Source organism: Scaptodrosophila lebanonensis, unplaced genomic scaffold (assembly GCF_003285725.1).
Source record: "Scaptodrosophila lebanonensis strain 11010-0011.00,11010-0021.00 unplaced genomic scaffold, SlebRS2 tig00001412-arrow-pilon, whole genome shotgun sequence".
Classification (NCBI taxonomy): domain Eukaryota; kingdom Metazoa; phylum Arthropoda; class Insecta; order Diptera; family Drosophilidae; genus Scaptodrosophila; species Scaptodrosophila lebanonensis.
The window spans coordinates 7,323,480-7,340,824 of record NW_022060739.1 but is presented as its reverse complement, the minus strand read 5'-3'; the positions used below and the strand labels follow the sequence as shown (position 1 = coordinate 7,340,824).

At 42.3% G+C, this 17,345-nt stretch overlaps 2 protein-coding genes across 6 annotated transcripts in view; one reads left to right on the top strand and one right to left on the bottom strand.

The window, feature by feature from the left end:
- Nucleotides 1–15,827, top strand: part of LOC115631952 (dedicator of cytokinesis protein 9) — a 35,758-nt gene extending 19,931 nt beyond the window's left edge. The window contains exons 2-13 of one of the 5 annotated variants that reach the window (XR_003996252.1): nt 2,967–3,083; nt 4,441–4,997; nt 5,066–5,369; nt 5,429–6,874; nt 6,941–7,276; nt 7,555–9,015; nt 9,074–10,672; nt 10,738–10,884; nt 13,703–13,913; nt 13,981–14,269; nt 14,326–14,727; nt 15,047–15,827. Coding sequence is in view for 4 of the 5 variants with exons in the window: in XM_030528806.1 (XP_030384666.1) it covers nt 2,967–3,083; nt 4,441–4,997; nt 5,066–5,369; nt 5,429–6,874; nt 6,941–7,276; nt 7,555–9,015; nt 9,074–10,672; nt 10,738–10,884; nt 13,703–13,913; nt 13,981–14,269; nt 14,326–14,555; nt 15,047–15,069 (6,720 nt within the window). In the remaining variant the exon portion in view is untranslated. Of the gene's footprint in view, nt 1–2,966; nt 3,084–4,440; nt 4,998–5,065; nt 5,370–5,428; nt 6,875–6,940; nt 7,277–7,554; nt 9,016–9,073; nt 10,673–10,737; nt 10,885–13,702; nt 13,914–13,980; nt 14,270–14,325; nt 15,011–15,046 lie in introns of those variants that run through there. The other 4 variants (XM_030528809.1, XM_030528807.1, XM_030528806.1 and 1 more) reach the window with 4 other exon arrangements.
- On the bottom strand, nt 10,904–13,274 carry LOC115631953. Its single transcript, XM_030528810.1, has 3 exons — nt 11,482–13,274; nt 11,138–11,243; nt 10,904–11,083 (listed from the first exon to the last, which is right to left on the bottom strand). The coding sequence occupies exons 1-3, from the start codon at nt 13,098–13,100 to the stop codon at nt 11,018–11,020; spliced, it is 1,791 nt and encodes a 596-aa protein (XP_030384670.1). The 5' UTR covers nt 13,101–13,274; the 3' UTR covers nt 10,904–11,017.
- Nucleotides 15,828–17,345: the final 1,518 nt, after the last annotated feature.

Below are 17,345 nucleotides of genomic sequence, written 5' to 3'. Positions count from 1 at the left end.
GCAGTCAAGTCTATATTTTCTTCATAATTAATTATTTTTCAACGCATTCTGAGCGCTGCTCATATAATCTAGTAACGGACTTATATCGTACACCTTTATTGCTTTCATAAACGAAATGTTTAAACTATTTGTTCTACACACTTCTCATAGCAGGTGTTTAGGTCGTAATCATACAAATCCATCGTTAATCAATAAGTAATATTATTTTTTTGAGCGCTTTTCATATCAACTGCTGTCTTTATTAAACATTTTTGTTAATATACATAATTTTTGTGCCGTTTTTTTCGCTTCACAAATCAAATCATTACATCTGTATTTAATAAACTACAAGTATTTATACAACATTTTTTTAGCTTGAAATCATTAGCTATCATTATTCAATTCCATATTCTCGTGATTCTTACATCAGAAAATAATAAACCATTTCTTGAGCCGTTCTCTGCGCCTCTCATACTAACTACTTCAGCAACTTTCTCGTATCATATGGACACATTCCTTACTCGCACATAGCCATGTTTTACTGTACTCATGTGGTTTCACTGTTGTGTTTGCCTTCCATAACTGGACTGCTTGTTTTTACAATAAATTAGCGTGTTTTTGCCCATGTTTATACAAGTATAGACCAAATATGCCCAGCGCTGATTTGGCGTGCCTCTCGCATGCCGCTGTCTTTACTGACATTTTGGGAACGCCCAGCGAATACGAAAAAAATCGTCTTTCTTTCAGCAAGCCAAACAAAACGTTTAACTTTCGAGTGATTTGCATGCAAAGTTTAAAGCTTAAAGCAGCGATGCAGCTGGCGGGCCAATTGATTCGTTAATTTCTTTGCGTAATACCCATGCACTTGTCACCAGATCTCTGGGGGAAGCTCAGCTTGGGGCCTTTTAATTACGCAAGCGCTACCAGTAATTTTCATGCCTTGCTTCGGAATTGTATAGAGGGGCCTGCGTGTGTGTGTGCTGACCATCAGGAAAATGATTTCCCATGCTCGACCGCCTACTGAGTGCAATGACATTCTCACTACCGGCACCGACTCTGCCGCAATGCGTGCCTCCATTTTGTTGGCCAGATAAGCCACAAGGTTGTGTGCAGTGAGTTTCATTGAATTTGTCTGGCTGGTTGGTGATTTCGATTTTGGTCTCTCCTATTGTTGTGGGAGTGGGCGCACAGTTTTGCCGATTTGTGTGGTGGAAAAAGAATACAGATATAGATGGAAACAGAACTTTTGCTGCTCAACAATAAGTTACCACGAAAGTTTTGTTAAAGTTTCATTTACAAAAGGTATTTAAACTTTGCTGGCATTTTTGTCTATACCTGTTTGCGCGATAGATAGGAGAGGCGTTTACAGTAGTAGTCTGCAAATTAAATCCATGAATATTTAGTCGCGTAGAGCAAAGAAAATTGTGGAAAATGTGAATGGGTTGAAGCATTATTTTAAGGAGATTTAAAAAGGCAATAATTAATGTGTGGATATGTAAATAAATTGGCCGTGGCTAGTAATGCTTCGAATGTCCAGTTTAGTCTTTGTTTGTATGATATTCACATCCAACAAGTTCTCACCTCTTCTACAGACAGTTTTCTTTTAAATAGACCTAATATTGCAGAGCTGAGCTATATTTGAATTCCCTGCACTATTAAAGTATTGCCTTTGCGCGTGTCATTAAGTTTGTCATATGTTAAAACGTCCTTAACTTTGCCTGGCCAGGTAATACATAGCTATTTGTAGAATTTTAGGCTTTTCTCAATTAGTTATTCAATTTCAATATGCATTGAAAGCCCAGAGCTGCAAACTTCCGCGCCCCCTTGGGAAGGGCTGGTGGCAGAACTTTTTGAGTTCCTTAACTAATTTCAAATAAAAGTTTAGCTGAGGGCTTCCCCAAATTAGTTGAGCTCTGAGCCCCTCCTTTTGGCAGGCAGCTGCCATTTCCCCCAGCTAAACTAAAACTTGAACTCGATTAAGAAATGCGCATATTTTTAGTAAAAACGAGCTGCGTAGCTAATTTCTTAAAGCGGCTAAAAAGCGCTGACCTATTTTTATACCCTGTAACCAAAGGGGGGGAAAGGGTATGCCAGTTAAAGTTGAGACCTTGGGCAATCCTTTCTGTGATGGCATAGTTCCATGCGTCGCCTTGCTATGACATTTCCTGAAACACTGCTACGCAATACGCCCAAGACCAAGAACACTCCAATTACGGCGAATCATAAAGAACAGAATGACAACATTGCGGAAATGGCGCTTTCACCTTTTGCGAAGCGGATGACCCTCTCCAAAAGGGTTTGTCGGTCGCACCTCAATGTTGTCACTGCTCTCAGCGGGTGTGAGAAAATGTTCACGCACGAGCATATGTGTGTGTGTGGGTGTGTGTGTGTGCTTGTGAGTGATTTCGAATGGGCGCAACATCAGCATTTTACGATATCAAACATCAAAATCTCAATACGAGTGCTGCGCACGCAAAACACTTCCAAGTTATTGCAAAATGCCAAATCAAAATGTTTTACATCAAGCAACAGCTAGGCAGGCGGTTCGGGGAATTGTTTGGTTTATGCCAACGACTGAGGCCCACGCTAACGACATAGATATAACATTTTAATACAAAACAACACCCGTCCCACCTAGCCACCTCCCCAGCTCGCTGCTCTTGTCTTGTCTTGTCTTGCTTTGTCTTCTGGGCTGTAATGCGGTCAAGGTCTGTGTAGAGCTAAAGAATTTTTCATTGTAAAGAGGGAGATGCACTAAAAATACAAACAAAACAAAACACATACAAAGTAGCCATAAATTTATGGCGTGCGTAAATTCGATAAATCTTTGAAACGAGTGCGTGCCGAAGATAGCCGTAGCGTCTGGCTATTAATAGATAGATGCCGCATATACAGAGTTCAAGGAAGGGAGAGTTTTGCTTTTACAAGTGCTACGCATAAATTAGACAACCAACTTAAATCCACTCTATCGCACCTTTCTTTTGCAGAACAAACCGTTCATTGTGGAGCCGATAGACTTTGAAGCCTTCATAGCCAAAAATAAAACGGTCATCCAAAATGATCCACAGCGTGAGCTGCTCATCTATCCCGCAGATGATGTCTCGGTAAGTGCTTAACTGAAGATACACAAAAAGAAAACAGTTGACCATACTTGAAGAAGCGATTGTTTAAAATGCTGCCAAAATATGTAATGAGATATTATATACATTTTAATATTTGCTTAATCTTTCTCGACATAATTTTTAACTGAACTGAAGATACACAAAAAGAAACTAGTTGACCATACTTGAAGAAGCGATTGTTTAAAATGCTGCCAAAATATGTAATGAGATATTATATACATTTTAATATTTGCTTAATCTTTCTCGACATAATTTTTAACTGAACTGAAGATACACAAAAAGAAACTAGTTGACCATACTTGAAAAACGATTATTTAAAATTCTTCCAAAATGTGTAATGAAATATTATATACTTTTTAATATTTATTTAATCTTTCTCGACATAATTTTTAACTGAACTAAAGATACACAAAAAGAAAACAGTTGACCATACTTGAAGAAGCGATTGTTTAAAATGCTGCCAAAATATGTAATGAGATATTTTATACATTTTAATATTTGCTTAATCTTTCTCGACATAATTTTTAACTGAACTGAAGATACACAAAAAGAAACTAGTTGACCATACTTGAAAAACGATTATTTAAAATTCTTCCAAAATGTGTAATGAAATATTATATACTTTTTAATATTTATTTAATCTTTCTCGACATAATTTTTAACTGAACTAAAGATACACAAAAAGAAAACAGTTGACCATACTTGAAGAAGCGATTGTTTAAAATGCTGCCAAAATATGTAATGAGATATTTTATACATTTTAATATTTGCTTAATCTTTCTCGACATAATTTTTAACTGAACTGAAGATACACAAAAAGAAACTAGTTGACCATACTTGAAAAACGATTGTTTAAAATTCTTCCAAAATATGTAATGAAATATTATATACTTTTTAATATTTATTTAATCTTTCTCGACATAATTTTTAACTGAACTGAAGATACACAAAAAGAAACTAGTTGACCATACGTGAAGGAACGATTGTTTGAAATGCTGCCAAAATATGTAATGAGATATTATATACTTTTTAATATTTGTTTAATCTTTGTCGACTTAATTTTTGTTTAAAAGCAATCCATAGACTTATTAATATCAAAGAAAGAGAAATTTGCACAAAACAAAGTATATTTGTCCACAAATTAAGTACCAGAAGACTATGAAAATCTGTCTCTTTAAAAACAACAAAACCATTGAGTGCTGAATGTTAAATAAATATGATCAAACAATCTTAATTTATATTTTTTAAGACCCCTGATCAAATCATTGTTCGAAAGCTATAGATTCAAATATTTGTCGGCTCTTTCTATAATTTGTTCTTTATTATATTATCTCAACAGGAAATAGTCATGCCGCGAAAACTGCGCACTAATGTGAAGTCTGTGGCCGATCGCTTTGAGCCGCCTAATGAGGCCATCGTATGCCCTTTACACGGCAACTCGGTCCTTGGGAATGGTCACAGCCACAACGGAAGTCATAACAATGTGAGTCGGCAGAACAGTCTACAGTCCAATGGCAGCTTACACAATGGCAGCAACAGCACCACAAGTCTGGCCAATGGTCATGGTCAGCTCTCACGCAAAAGTTCCCAGAGCTCCAATGCGTCGAGTCAAAAGTTGTCGGCTTTCAAGTCCCCGACTAGTTCTCATGAATCTTACGAGTCAGCGGTTTCATCTACCACATTGCGTTCAAATTTGGCGCAGCCCGAGATCGATGATTTTGCAGATGATATGGTGGCTACAGCCGATGTAAGCAATGGGGATGCGACGCCAGTGCTTGGATCTCGTGCCGAGTGCACGCGTTTCACGCGGCAGGCCCTCTACACATATCGCGCGAAGAATCATCTGATACACTACAAGTACAACGCATATGGCGGCACCTGCCATGATCTACCCAGGTGGGTTGAATTATTCAAATAAATAGAATGCAGCTTTTAATTAAGTGTTTTTATGGTTAATTGTACAGCATAACACCAGCCGAGGAACTGCTGGAAGAAGTGTATGAGATCGATGCCGATCAGGATCGCATAGATGAGCAAATGACACGCTCACAAGCCGATAGTATAACCAAGCAAGGTTATTTACTGAAGGGGCCCGACTCCGGCTCAGATCGCATGTTTGCCAACATTGGCAGTAAGTCCTTTAAACGACGCTATTGCTATTTGCGTCAGGAAATCGACGGCACCTACATTTTGGAGCTGCACAAAGATCAGAAGCAGGGTGAGGCTAAGGCCACCATAGTCATGGATTTTTGCACAGAGGTCGTACAGGTTAGTATTAAAAGGGTGTCTAATTTCTCAGCTCACGTTTCTAACATTTGATTCCGTAGAATCCGAAGCGCTGTCGCTTTTGTTTTGAACTACGCATGACTGCCGGCCATAAATCGTTTACACTAGCTGCTGAGAATGAGGAGGACTTTAAGGACTGGTTAAGTAAACTATCCTCAGTGCTGGCACAGAACAAACTGCAGGAGGAAAAGCGTAATGCATCGCTGGAGCGTCAACCTTCAGCCACACCACAACAACTGCAACCGCCAGCCACAGAACCGTCTGTGTTTGGTACACTAAAGGGTCTGGATCAGTCATTGCATCCCCAATTGATGAAATATGGCCGTGAAACGGATATTTCGATCGCGCAGGCGCGACGCGAGAATCGACGTCATCTATTCGCCTGCCTATCAAACACAAAGACCGCATCCAGCGACAATGTGGATCAGTATCGGGAACATTTTGGCACACGTCTTCTGGTCATTTGTAAGAGTCTGACATTTCGATTGCAGTGCCTGCCGCCTGATGCGGCCGATGCGGCAGCTGGCGAGCAACTTTGCCAGGTAGAACCCTATATCACAAGTTTGGCTCTGTACGATGCCAAGGCAGGACGCAAGCTGAGCGAGTCTTTCTACTTCAATATCAATGAGGCCAGCGCTGCACAATTGCTGCCCAATACACCAGTGCCTGCATCGGTGGCGGGCTGTGGTGTACCGAGACGTGCGGAGGGCGATGAGCGTACTCGGAGCTCAGCACAAGCGCCGCACTCTCTCTTCGATGGCGTCTCTGCGGAACTGTTGCGCTGCCCCAAACAATACTTCCAGCAACTGCGACAATGTCTCTTCTCCGTGAACTCACCACATGCCGACATCTATTTAGTGCTTAAGATTGAGAAGGTCCTGCAAAGCAGTGTGGCGCAGGTCGCCGAACCTTACATAAAAGCCGCCCGCGATCCCAAACTAGGACAGAAGGTTTACAAGGCAGCACGCAGTTGTGCCCAGCACATTGGACATTATCGGCAACCATTTGCTTGGGCCGCTAAGCCGCTCTTTCAACCCTATTGCCACAAACTGGATGTGGATTCGGATCAGGAATTCGAATTCAGCACTATTTATCGGCAAGAGGTGCCGAAACTTAAGGATGAGGAGCTGCTAAAGTTACTCACAGAGTTCCGTAAGCCGGAAAAATTAAGCAAGCTTACAGTCATACCAGGCTACATGAAACTACAGCTGGTACAGGTGGAGAAGGTGGCGAACGCGTTGAGTAAGTCGCTGACACCGCTGCCCAACTTTAATTCCACTGCGAAATCGCCAATTACGGTGGAGATAGCCGAGTTTCAAAGTCAATGCGAGCGTGATGCGCATCCGTATACAAACTTTTGCAATCACATGTATGTCTATCCGCTAAGTCTGCAATTTGATAGTCAAAAACTCTTCTCGAGAGCCCGCAACATTACCGTTGTCGTGGAACTTCGTGATGGTGACGATGAGTACAGTAAACCTCTAAAGGTAATGGTGAAGAGCAATTCACTTCAGATTGAAATTGATCAATGATAACTTAAATGTTAATTGCAGTGCATCTATGGTCGCCCGGGTCAGGACTTGCTAGTCTCACAAATCGCCTGTCCGGTGCTTCATCATAATGTAACGCCGACATGGTATGAGGAAATAAAGCTTCGTCTACCCCTTGGTCTCTTTCCGGAACACCATCTACTTTTTTCATTCTATCACGTCTCTTGCAATCTGAGTAAGAAGCGTGAAGCGAATGCGGCTTTTGAAACACCCATTGGCTATGCATGGCTACCATTGCTGCAAAAGAATCGTATTTGCCTGGACGAGCAGCAGTTACCAGTGGCTGCGAGCCTGCCAGTGGGTTATCTCTCTATACAGCCCTTGGGCTGGGGCAAAGGGGTAAGTTGTCAGCTGTTGAGCTTGCTCTGGTCATCAAAATTTAACACAAACTCATGCGTGATGTCCCCCCGCACCCCACACAAATCGAAACGCTTTCCTGCGGCTTGCCACCTAACCTGCTGTTTTTTTTTTCTATTCCCTTACTTTTTCTTTATTGTTATGCACATTTTCGTCATGCATGCCACATCCATACCCATACCCATGCCCCGTCTGCCTATGCCGCCCTATACCACTCTGGCACCGCGTTTCGTTGGCTACAAACCGTTCCAATTTCTTAGCAGAATTGCGGTCCCGACGTCCAGTGGATTGACAATCAGCGTCTGCTGTTTAGCGTCGGCCTTCGTTTGGACTCGACGGTGCTTACCGCTGATCAACACCTCCATAACTTCTTTGCCCACTGCGAGCGTTTGCTAGAAGGAGGGAAAACTACCGCCCTGCCTGCCGAATCGGAGACATGCAAGATACTCAAGGCTACGCATGCCATCGATATGAGGTCGCTGATCAATTATCTGCCCACTCTGCTAAATGAGCTCTTCACGTTGCTGGTGCACACGCAATCGGAAGAGATTGGTCTGAATGTATTGCGTCTGCTGACGAACATAATACACCTGATTAGTGAGGAGGCTAAGCGCACGGAACTATTGAATTCCTACGTTAAGTATGTCTTCCATGCACCCTACTACAGTCAGCAAACCGCCCGGACTGTGCATGGAGAGCTGTGCCGCCATCTTCCCTACTTGCTCAATCCGAATAACACGGACTTCCTTATCGTCAACAAATTTATGAGATACTCCAGCATTTTCTTCGATTTGATTGTGAAGAGCATGGCACAGCACTTGCTCTCGACTGGACGAATACGGATGTTGCGCAACGAACGTTTTCCCAAAGAGTTTCCGGAACGTGTGGAGAATCTCATTAAAGTTCTATTGCCCTACATTCTGACACGCTACGAGGATTTGGGGGAAGAGACGCAACAACTGAACAGCTCCCTGGCTCGTTTTGTGCGTCAGTGTCTTAGCTACATGGATCGTGGCTTTGTCTTCAAAATAATTCGATTCTACATGGAACAGTTTAGCCCCGGAAATCCACGCGTACTGCAGGAATACAAGTTTAACTTCATTCAGGAGATCTGCCAACATGAACATTATGTGCCACTCAACCTACCCTTTGTGCTAAACCCCAAAAATCGTCCGCCTGAGATGATGCAGCACTTTTCGCTATCGGAGGAGTTTTGCCGTCAGCATTTTCTCTCCGGCCTACTACTGCAGGAGCTGAAGAGCAGCCTTAACGAGGTCACCTATGTGCGTCGTCATGCGCTCAACATTTTTAAGAACCTGCTGGCCAAACATGAGCTCGATGGCCGCTACCAGCAACGGGGCCAACTTGCACGTATTGCTTTGCTATATGTGCCTTGGCTGGGTATTGTCATGGATAATTTGCACCGCATTGATGATCAGTCGGAGGCAGGTACACCCAATGGCCACGTTTATGCAGATTCTGCATCGTACACGAAGCGATTGTCCTGTGCCAGCAGCTATGTATTTAGCAAGGACTCCACCTTCGGCTCAGTCACGTCTACACCGCGGTCGAAAAATCGCATGACCCTGCACATCGACCATCCTAGTCCATATCGCACCTCTCTGCACATTAAGGAGAACAACTATCTGGCTGCCATTGCCGGGCAAGCAATCAGCAATGGTGTCTCAAATTTGTCACTTAACTCCAACTCGGATTCTGGCGTAAGTATTTATTCTCCAATTTAATTGCTGACTTACCCGATGATAACTTCTATTGCAGCACTCCCAGGACACCACAACCATAGGTGCTTATACGAACGGTGAGACAGATGTTGCTTTGCGAAATGGACACAACCGGTCTGTGAGCGTTACAAATGCTCATATTCTAGCGCGCTGTGATAAGTTTAGTGCCACAGAAAGCAAGGATTTGCTGCTAGGTTTCCTCTTCATAGTCAAGCATTTGTCACAGGACCAAATGGTGGGCTGGTGGCAGAATTGCAATGAAACGGAGACGCTTCAGTTTCTGGCCATACTGGATCTCTGTCTGCTACAGTTTCGCTATGTTGGCAAAAAGAATGTGGTGCTCACACCCGATGTAGGCAGCACACGCAAAGCACATACCCTGCCCGCGCGTACCACACTGGACAACGGAAATGGCGCCCATGAGCCAACGACTGGTGGAACTGGTACCCTGACTCTTACACAAACACGTGAGAGCCTTTTGGAGGACTCGACACGTACACAAGTGGCTCTCTACGAATCAAATCTGGCCACCGAGGTCGGCATGGTCATCTTGGATTGTCTGGGACTCTTTGTCATGCAATTCCGTCAACTTCTCGCCGATAGCTTGGTGTTGCCGAAGCTGGCACGGGTTTATCTTCGATTCCTGCAGCTGGGTCAATCCGAGCGTCTATCAAAGCACGTCTTTGCCGCGCTGCGGGCGTTCATAAACAATTATTCCACAGCGCTGTTTAAAGGCAATGCCATGCTCTGCGGTCAAATGGTGTACGAGTTGCTGAAAGCCTGCGACAGTCGCCTGGTGGAAATACGCCACGAGTCCTGTGCCGTGCTATATCTGCTCATGCGCAGCAACTTTGAATTCAGTGGCCGCAAAGGTCTAACTCGAGTGCATCTGCAGGTCATCATCTCCGTTTCGCAAATGATTGGCAATGTTATTGGGCTGAATAATGCACGCTTCCAGGAGAGTCTCTCCATTATTAACAGCTATGCTAACAGCGATAAGGTCATGAAAGGCACGGGCTTCCCAATGGAGGTCAAGGACCTAACGCGACGTGTGCGCACAGTATTAATGGCCACGGCTCAAATGCAGGCACATCACATGGATCCGGAGCGACTGCTGGAGCTGCAATACTCACTGGCCAACTCGTATGCCTCAACTCCAGAGCTGCGTCACACCTGGCTGGTCACAATGGCACGCAACCATGAACAGAACGGCAACCTATCCGAAGCTGCTTGCTGCCACTTGCACATTGCAGCACTTATGTGTGAATACTTGAGGCTCCGAGGCGGCTGCAGTCTAAGTTGGAGCTCCACAGCCTTTGGCAAGATTTCGCGTAACATTCCAGTAGATGAGCAGGGTCTGAAGCTAGATGCTGGAGCACAGGACTCGCAGTACACGGAGCTAATGCTTTTAGAGCAACTGAAGCAATGTGCCGACTTTCTAGATCGGGCCGAGCGCTTCGAGTGCTTGGGAGACCTGTATAAGCTAATCCTGCCTATCTACGAGCGAGGACGCAACTTCATTGAACTGGCACATTCCTATGAACATCTCACACAGGCCTATAATAAGATTGTAGAAGTGAATCGTTCTGGCAAGCGCATGCTGGGCCGCTTCTATCGAGTGGTTTTCTATGGCATGGTAAGACTAATCCCTTTACTATAACAAATCATTAGCAAATCTAACTTCTTTTTCTATGTCTGCAGTCGTACTTTGAAGAGGACCATGCCATTGAGTATGTATACAAAGAGCCCAAGTTGACTTCACTTAGCGAAATATCAGAGCGCTTGGCCAAACAATATAAGGAAAAGTTTGGTGCTGATGTTGTTAAACTTATCATGGACTCATCGCCGGTAAGTAAAACATCATTGATTATTATAAACCTTTAAAATCAATATTTTGTCTTTTTAACAACAAAATTTATACAGTTTAAAAATGGAATAGTTTCATAAACTTAAAATTATTGAAGAAAAAGTCCAGCTCGTGTTACTTGAATAGATATTCACCGTATTGAACATCAGTTGGCTGGGATCCTTTAAATAGGCTTAAACGCTAAGGAGGGGAAACCCACAATAATTTGGTTAATCAGTATAATTCCAAACTTACCCGCTGCACCTCAGTTTGTCGCATAATGGACGTTGCTGTGCCGCGTGGCACAATTTTCTGTGCCCCCGATGATGTCTGTCTAGCCTTAACTGGCTTGCCTAAATTTCTGTTAAAAGCATTATATGTGGAGGTGTGTTGACTCAAACATAAAATCCGATAAGCGCACAAAAATCACAGAGAGTTGTTTGATAGTTAGCCTTAATTATATGCTGATCTTATAATTTAATAAGTGCAGTGGAGGGGAGGTGGAAGTTTCGACAGTTTATCTCAAAAAATCACTGCCTTATCTAAAAACTCTCGGCTTACAGTCAATTTTTGTGCGCTGTCGGTTTCTGAGAACTTACACGTAGTTGGCCGGGGATGTTGTGGCGGTAGACATGGGTTTATTTCCAGTTACGTACCGCGTCTCCCCTCTGTACGAGCTCCGCATTGAACGATTGCTTGCATTAGAGCTAGTGTTGGATGGCAATTGATAGCCGCCGCTCAAAGCCGCTCGGGGCACTGCAACCCGTTGATAGGATTTCGGGCGTGCTCCGGCCATATGAAGTGGCAAACCTGCACCGCTACCGCGATGACGAGGCGTAGCCAAACCCTGAGTCCTAGCTTCCTTTTGGACGTTACTCTTGCGTGCTCCAACCCCGCCTCCCGTTTGCCTGGGAGTCCTTTGCTTGGGAATTTTGGCATTCGTCGCCTTGCAAGCCCCAAAACCTGTCGTCGTTTTGGATATAGCAGGTGTTGGGTGCGGCACACCTAGTCGACGTCGTGTCTTCGGCTGCGGCTTGTCGGATTCGCTGAGTTGGTTGACATGCAACTGCGCTCCATCGTCGGCCTTGAAGCAAAAGACCTTGCTGTTCGCATACTCCGATGTGGTTGTGCAGCTGGAGCAGCTGGGTAAGGGGTCTTCACTTTCACTATCAAGCTGTGAATTCTCCTGCATTGGCTCGTCCTCAATATCACATATGGATTGCTCTTCGCAGGTAGAGTGATCACCATATGTGGACTCATCGTGCGAATCATCGTCGGCAGTATAGGGATCCACATCTGTTTCGACATGCGTCTGGTTTATGTCATCGCGTACACCACACTCGGTGGGATCTTTTTCATAATTAATCTTACATTGGCTGGTGCGAGGTATGCCAAGTTTATCGCATAGTTCCTTAAACGCATTGTGTCCCAAAATATCCGTATACCGCGAACCCACGTTGAGGGCAAAGAACTTTTCGAACGCCTTTATGCCCTCAATCTGACGTTCTATCTCATCCTCTGTGTAGTTACGTTTTGTGTACTTTGCGTTGATTAGGTCCTGATTCCACTTAATGCGGTCATTGATTATGTCGCTCATGCGTCGTAGGAACTGAGCTACGAGAACATTACAGGGTTTGCTGGCAATCGCGCCCATGTTACCAAAATCAAGATGCAAGGAGGCTTCTTCACAAGCCAGAGCATCAATCTGTCGATTAATATTGGGGTCGTGACCTGTGAACTGAACGTTCAGGCTACGCTCATCTGGCGCGAGGGTCACAGTAATACCTGTTAGGGGCTGGCCCTTTCCGCCCAGCTGACTCAACATCTCTAGCACCTCCTTCTGTAAATTGTAGATCATGTCCCGATGGCGCTGCACATCTCCAATCGGTTCATCGAACTGCAAAAGAGTGGTAGTTGAAGTGGCCTCTGTTTTCATTTCGTGGGTGAGTGGATCAATGCCAGGCTGTTGAGGCTCAGGGGTCTCCACGATGATCTGTTCACAGTTGACATTAGCATCACCCTTTCCATTGGCCCTCAAATGTACGTCTATTTTACAATCATCACTCTTACACGGCACTGATTTTCTGTACGAAGGAACAAACTCGACAGCATTGGGATTGAGTTGGGTTCGAAGCGGCAAATGGTTCTCCTTAGGCTGTGGATTATTTATGGCGTTGATGAGTTCATGGTAAAGCAGTTCGTCCATTGTCTGCTCCATTGTATTTGGATGGTTCGATGTGTTTGGGCATTCAGTTTGAGTATTGCATGAAAATTGACGTTTAGTGTTCACCGAAAATATACTTTAACGGAATTTGGAACTATGGCCCTATGGGGTGGAAAACGGATGTGAGGGCAACAAATAATTTATTTGTTGTGCTTCTGGTGTAGGTTTCTTATTGACTAGAATAATATTTAAGTCAATTCTAGTGTGTGATTAGTGACGACTTATAAATCGGCAGCTGCTTTGTCATACATTTTTGTTGCTATAAACATCTTACTCTGGTTCAAGAGCAGTTCATATAAAAGTGAACTGCTTGAATGATCGAGCACTGCTTGTTAGACTTCAGTGAACTGTTATATAAAGCGGTTCGTGTAGAAAATATAATAATTTTGTAGCACAGAAACTGATGAAATAGATTTTAGATTTCCTATAGATCAGTAGTAGTTAATTCAGATTCCTTACAGATCAACATTTATAAGTATAATGAAGTTAGAAAATGAATTATACATAGAATTCTTTTCATCTTTATAGCTAAATATATTAACAATGGAGCTGTCTATGTTATTTTATATTCTTGACCAATATTCATTCCCTTGCAGGTAAAAGTGGACGATCTGGATCCAAAGCTGGCGTATATTCAGGTCACCCATGTGATACCGTTCTTCACCAAAGAGGAGCTCGACCAGCGTCTGAATGAGTTCGAGCAGAATCACGATGTGGACACGTTTGTGTACGAAACACCATTCACAAAATCGGGCGCAGCACGAGGCAGCGTGGAGGAGCAATGGAAGCGTAAAACAGTGATCAAAAGTAGGTACCACATACATAAGCTTTACATTTCAATCAACTAATCTGGCATTACTTTGATCGCAAACAGCACAATATTCATTTCCGTACGTGCTCAAACGCATACCTGTGAAATCGCGTGAAATTATCGAACTGAGTCCAATCGAGGTGGCCATTGATGAGATGCAAGCTAAGGTGTCGGAGCTGGAGGAAATCATACTGCCACCGGCGGATGTGAAGAAACTGCAGCTAAGATTACAGGGCAGCGTTGCGGTGACCGTAAATGCAGGTCCCTTGGCCTATGCGCATGCCTTTCTCGAGGCCAAGGTGGTTAACAATTTCTCTGTGGATCGTGTGGAGGACTTAAAGGATGTGTTTCGGTAGATGTTTGAAAGCAACTCTTTTGAATTGTTTAAAACTCACTTCCATCTTTCAGGGACTTTATTTGCGTCTGCCACAAGGCTTTGCGCGTAAACGAGCGGATGATCAGCGCAGATCAAAAGGAATACCATCTCGCGCTTAAGGAGAACTTTGAGAAGCTCTGCCAGGCGCTCAGTGAGTTACTTGACGACGAATCGTTCCAGCCGCTCGATGATAATGCTGACAGTGCACAACGCAACAGCATGGCTTTATTCAATGCTATCAGTGGCACCTCCCATAACTCAAGTACTGCATAAGCTTAAAACAAAAACAACACACACACACGCACAGCTACTAAAACAAATGTTTAAAGCGCGTTCTTTTGCATTTCCATATAACAACGTAAAATCTAGTTTGGTGTACCTTTTGTTTTTGAAGTTCTCTCGTTCTCGTTGTCGTTGTGGTTATTGTTTGGCAGGTAAAACCAATTTGTAGGCCCTGCCTTTGTTTGGGCGGTTTGTGTCCCCGCTAACCCCTAACTTCTATACGTGTTATACACACATGTATGTGCATGCGACTAACCAACCATAAATTCCGCAAAAACCAAAAAAAAAAACAAGCAAATGGGCGCTGGGACTAACACTAAACCTCAACCGTAAGCAGAAATTAACTTTAAGCTATATATGTGTATATTCCCACTCGATCTGATTACTACTAATTCTGTGTGTTAACCTATGCTTAGGCTTATTTATATTAAATGCCAATACATTAATTATTGTTTTACCTTCTTGTTTTAGGTTTCGGTTTTGCCATCTATTAAGGTATACGCAAAACAACACACACATACATACGTACATACGCATCCTTGCATCATAGGTCCTAGATATACATACATATTTATACATAAATATATAGAACATACGTCCACTTCCATAACTGACACCCGTGCTAATACAAATACTACGATTCGAACGAACAAACAACAACAAATGCTACAATTGTTAATATTTATAATTTATAATACGAAATTAGTTCTAGTTTGCGCGTTTCATTTTAATTGTTATTAGATTTTTATGTTAATACATTGCTTCTTGACATTGTGGCTGGCACAAATATCGGACAAGAATTTGATTTTGTTTATAGATGTTTAAGTTTCTTTTCATTGCATTTCACACACGAAACACTGAAATATACTTACATATATAGTACATATGTATATTGAATATTGAAAGAGCTCCTTTATTAGATCAAATCTGCTAACTTTGTGTCTTCTCGAAAACTGGCTAATGAAATTGTTTAATAATTTAATTATTATAGTCGTAATACTTACCTTTAGCCATAAGTTCCTTTACAACAGAAGTTACCAAAGTATTCTATAATACAAGTATATCAATGTACGAGCCACTCTAACTAATGCCTACACATATATATATATACAGATATACATATAAATATATATTTACATGCATTTTCTAGTGAAATTAATTATGAAACATGATAAACCCCTAAACAAATATATACGAGCAATAAATGTTTTAAATACAAAATATGAAAGAACCCTTTTTGTAAGCACCTGAGCTGCTGGAAGTTTTTCCAATCTCCAATCTCGAAATGCTTAAGCAGCTTTGATAATTGCAAAAATATCTTGATTGTGTTTTATTTATAGAATAAATTGTGAACCACTATTATTAATGTGAACTACATGTAAACGTAAGTGTTGGTTAATAAATAATTATTACGTTAATTTTCCCTGTTTGCATATTTATTTATTTTATTTTTTTCACATATTTTTAAACTTTACAGCTTTAACAAACAGTTGTAATCGTAATCTTAAATATTATAAAAGAGTATTATTTATTAATTTACGTGTACTTTATTTGTATATATTTATTTGTTTTTTACTCTTAATAAATTTGGCAATTTCTTATTTTCGTAACATTTTATTATTTGGTTAACACCATTTGTATTTGTATTATTTGTAGCGTTAATGTCTTCGATAACAAGTAGTTTGTTTTACTTATTTTTTTCATTTCACGGTGCTCCGATGCGGGTTGGGTCGAAGGCAGGTCTGAGGGCAGGCGATCAGAAGGGTAGGAGAGGTATATCCGGGAGCTCAGTTAGCTGTGGTGAAGGCTAAGGATATACCTTCTCTTCCCAGAGCCCGAACATCGATTCCAGTAACCCCATCGGAACCTGCCGACATTTTGGCGCTTCTGCAGCTTTCCAATTCCAATAGTAACACCCACGGTTGGAAGGTTGTGAGGACAGCTGAACGTGTTCAATCCTGTGTGCAACCTGGCCGAAAATATCGATGCCATTCAACAACCCAGAGAGGATGAGGTGGTCGTCAAGACAGAGGAACTGCGCGACGACTCCTGGACCGATCGTTATTACAGATAAATACTGGATCGGCTTTAAGCTGACCAGTAGCTTCTCAGCGTCACCAGCTGGGAGGCCGACTAGGCGCTCCCGAAGGATAGCGAGAGGACTTAAAATGAAAACTGAATCAGAGTAAAGCAGCAACCAACGCCTTAATGGTTTGCCTGAAAAGATCCCCGGACTAAAGGCAATCTAAGCCTTGGTTCACCAAAGCTCAACGTTTTTATTTATACCAAGGGTAAGAGAAACCACGAAAAAAACAACGAAGCGCTATTTTACTTCTCCAGTGCCGTGTGCTCGAAAAAAAAAAGATAGAGAGGAGGGCAGCATTCATGGAGAGTCCTGAAGACAGAAGGTAGGGCTGTCCGGCTACTATTAAGAAATTCAACCCTAAAAAGAGGAACTGGGGGCACTACTTACAACAGCTAACCTGAAACCTCTCCCGGTACCAATTTTAATGGAGAAACTGAATAGCTCAGCGATAAAATTGACAAAAAAAAATTTATGTATATAATAGATTTTGTTGAATTTTTCTTTATTAACAATTTGTTTAAAATTATTTAACAATTTTGTTTCATCTACAAAAAATGACACTTGCTATTATAGAAAATGTATTAAATTTTTATTTAAGCATTATTTTCGCGACGAAATTGTAAATTTGTTTGACAAAACTTTTGCATGGAAAACATAAAAAAATTAACAAGAAAATTCCATCAA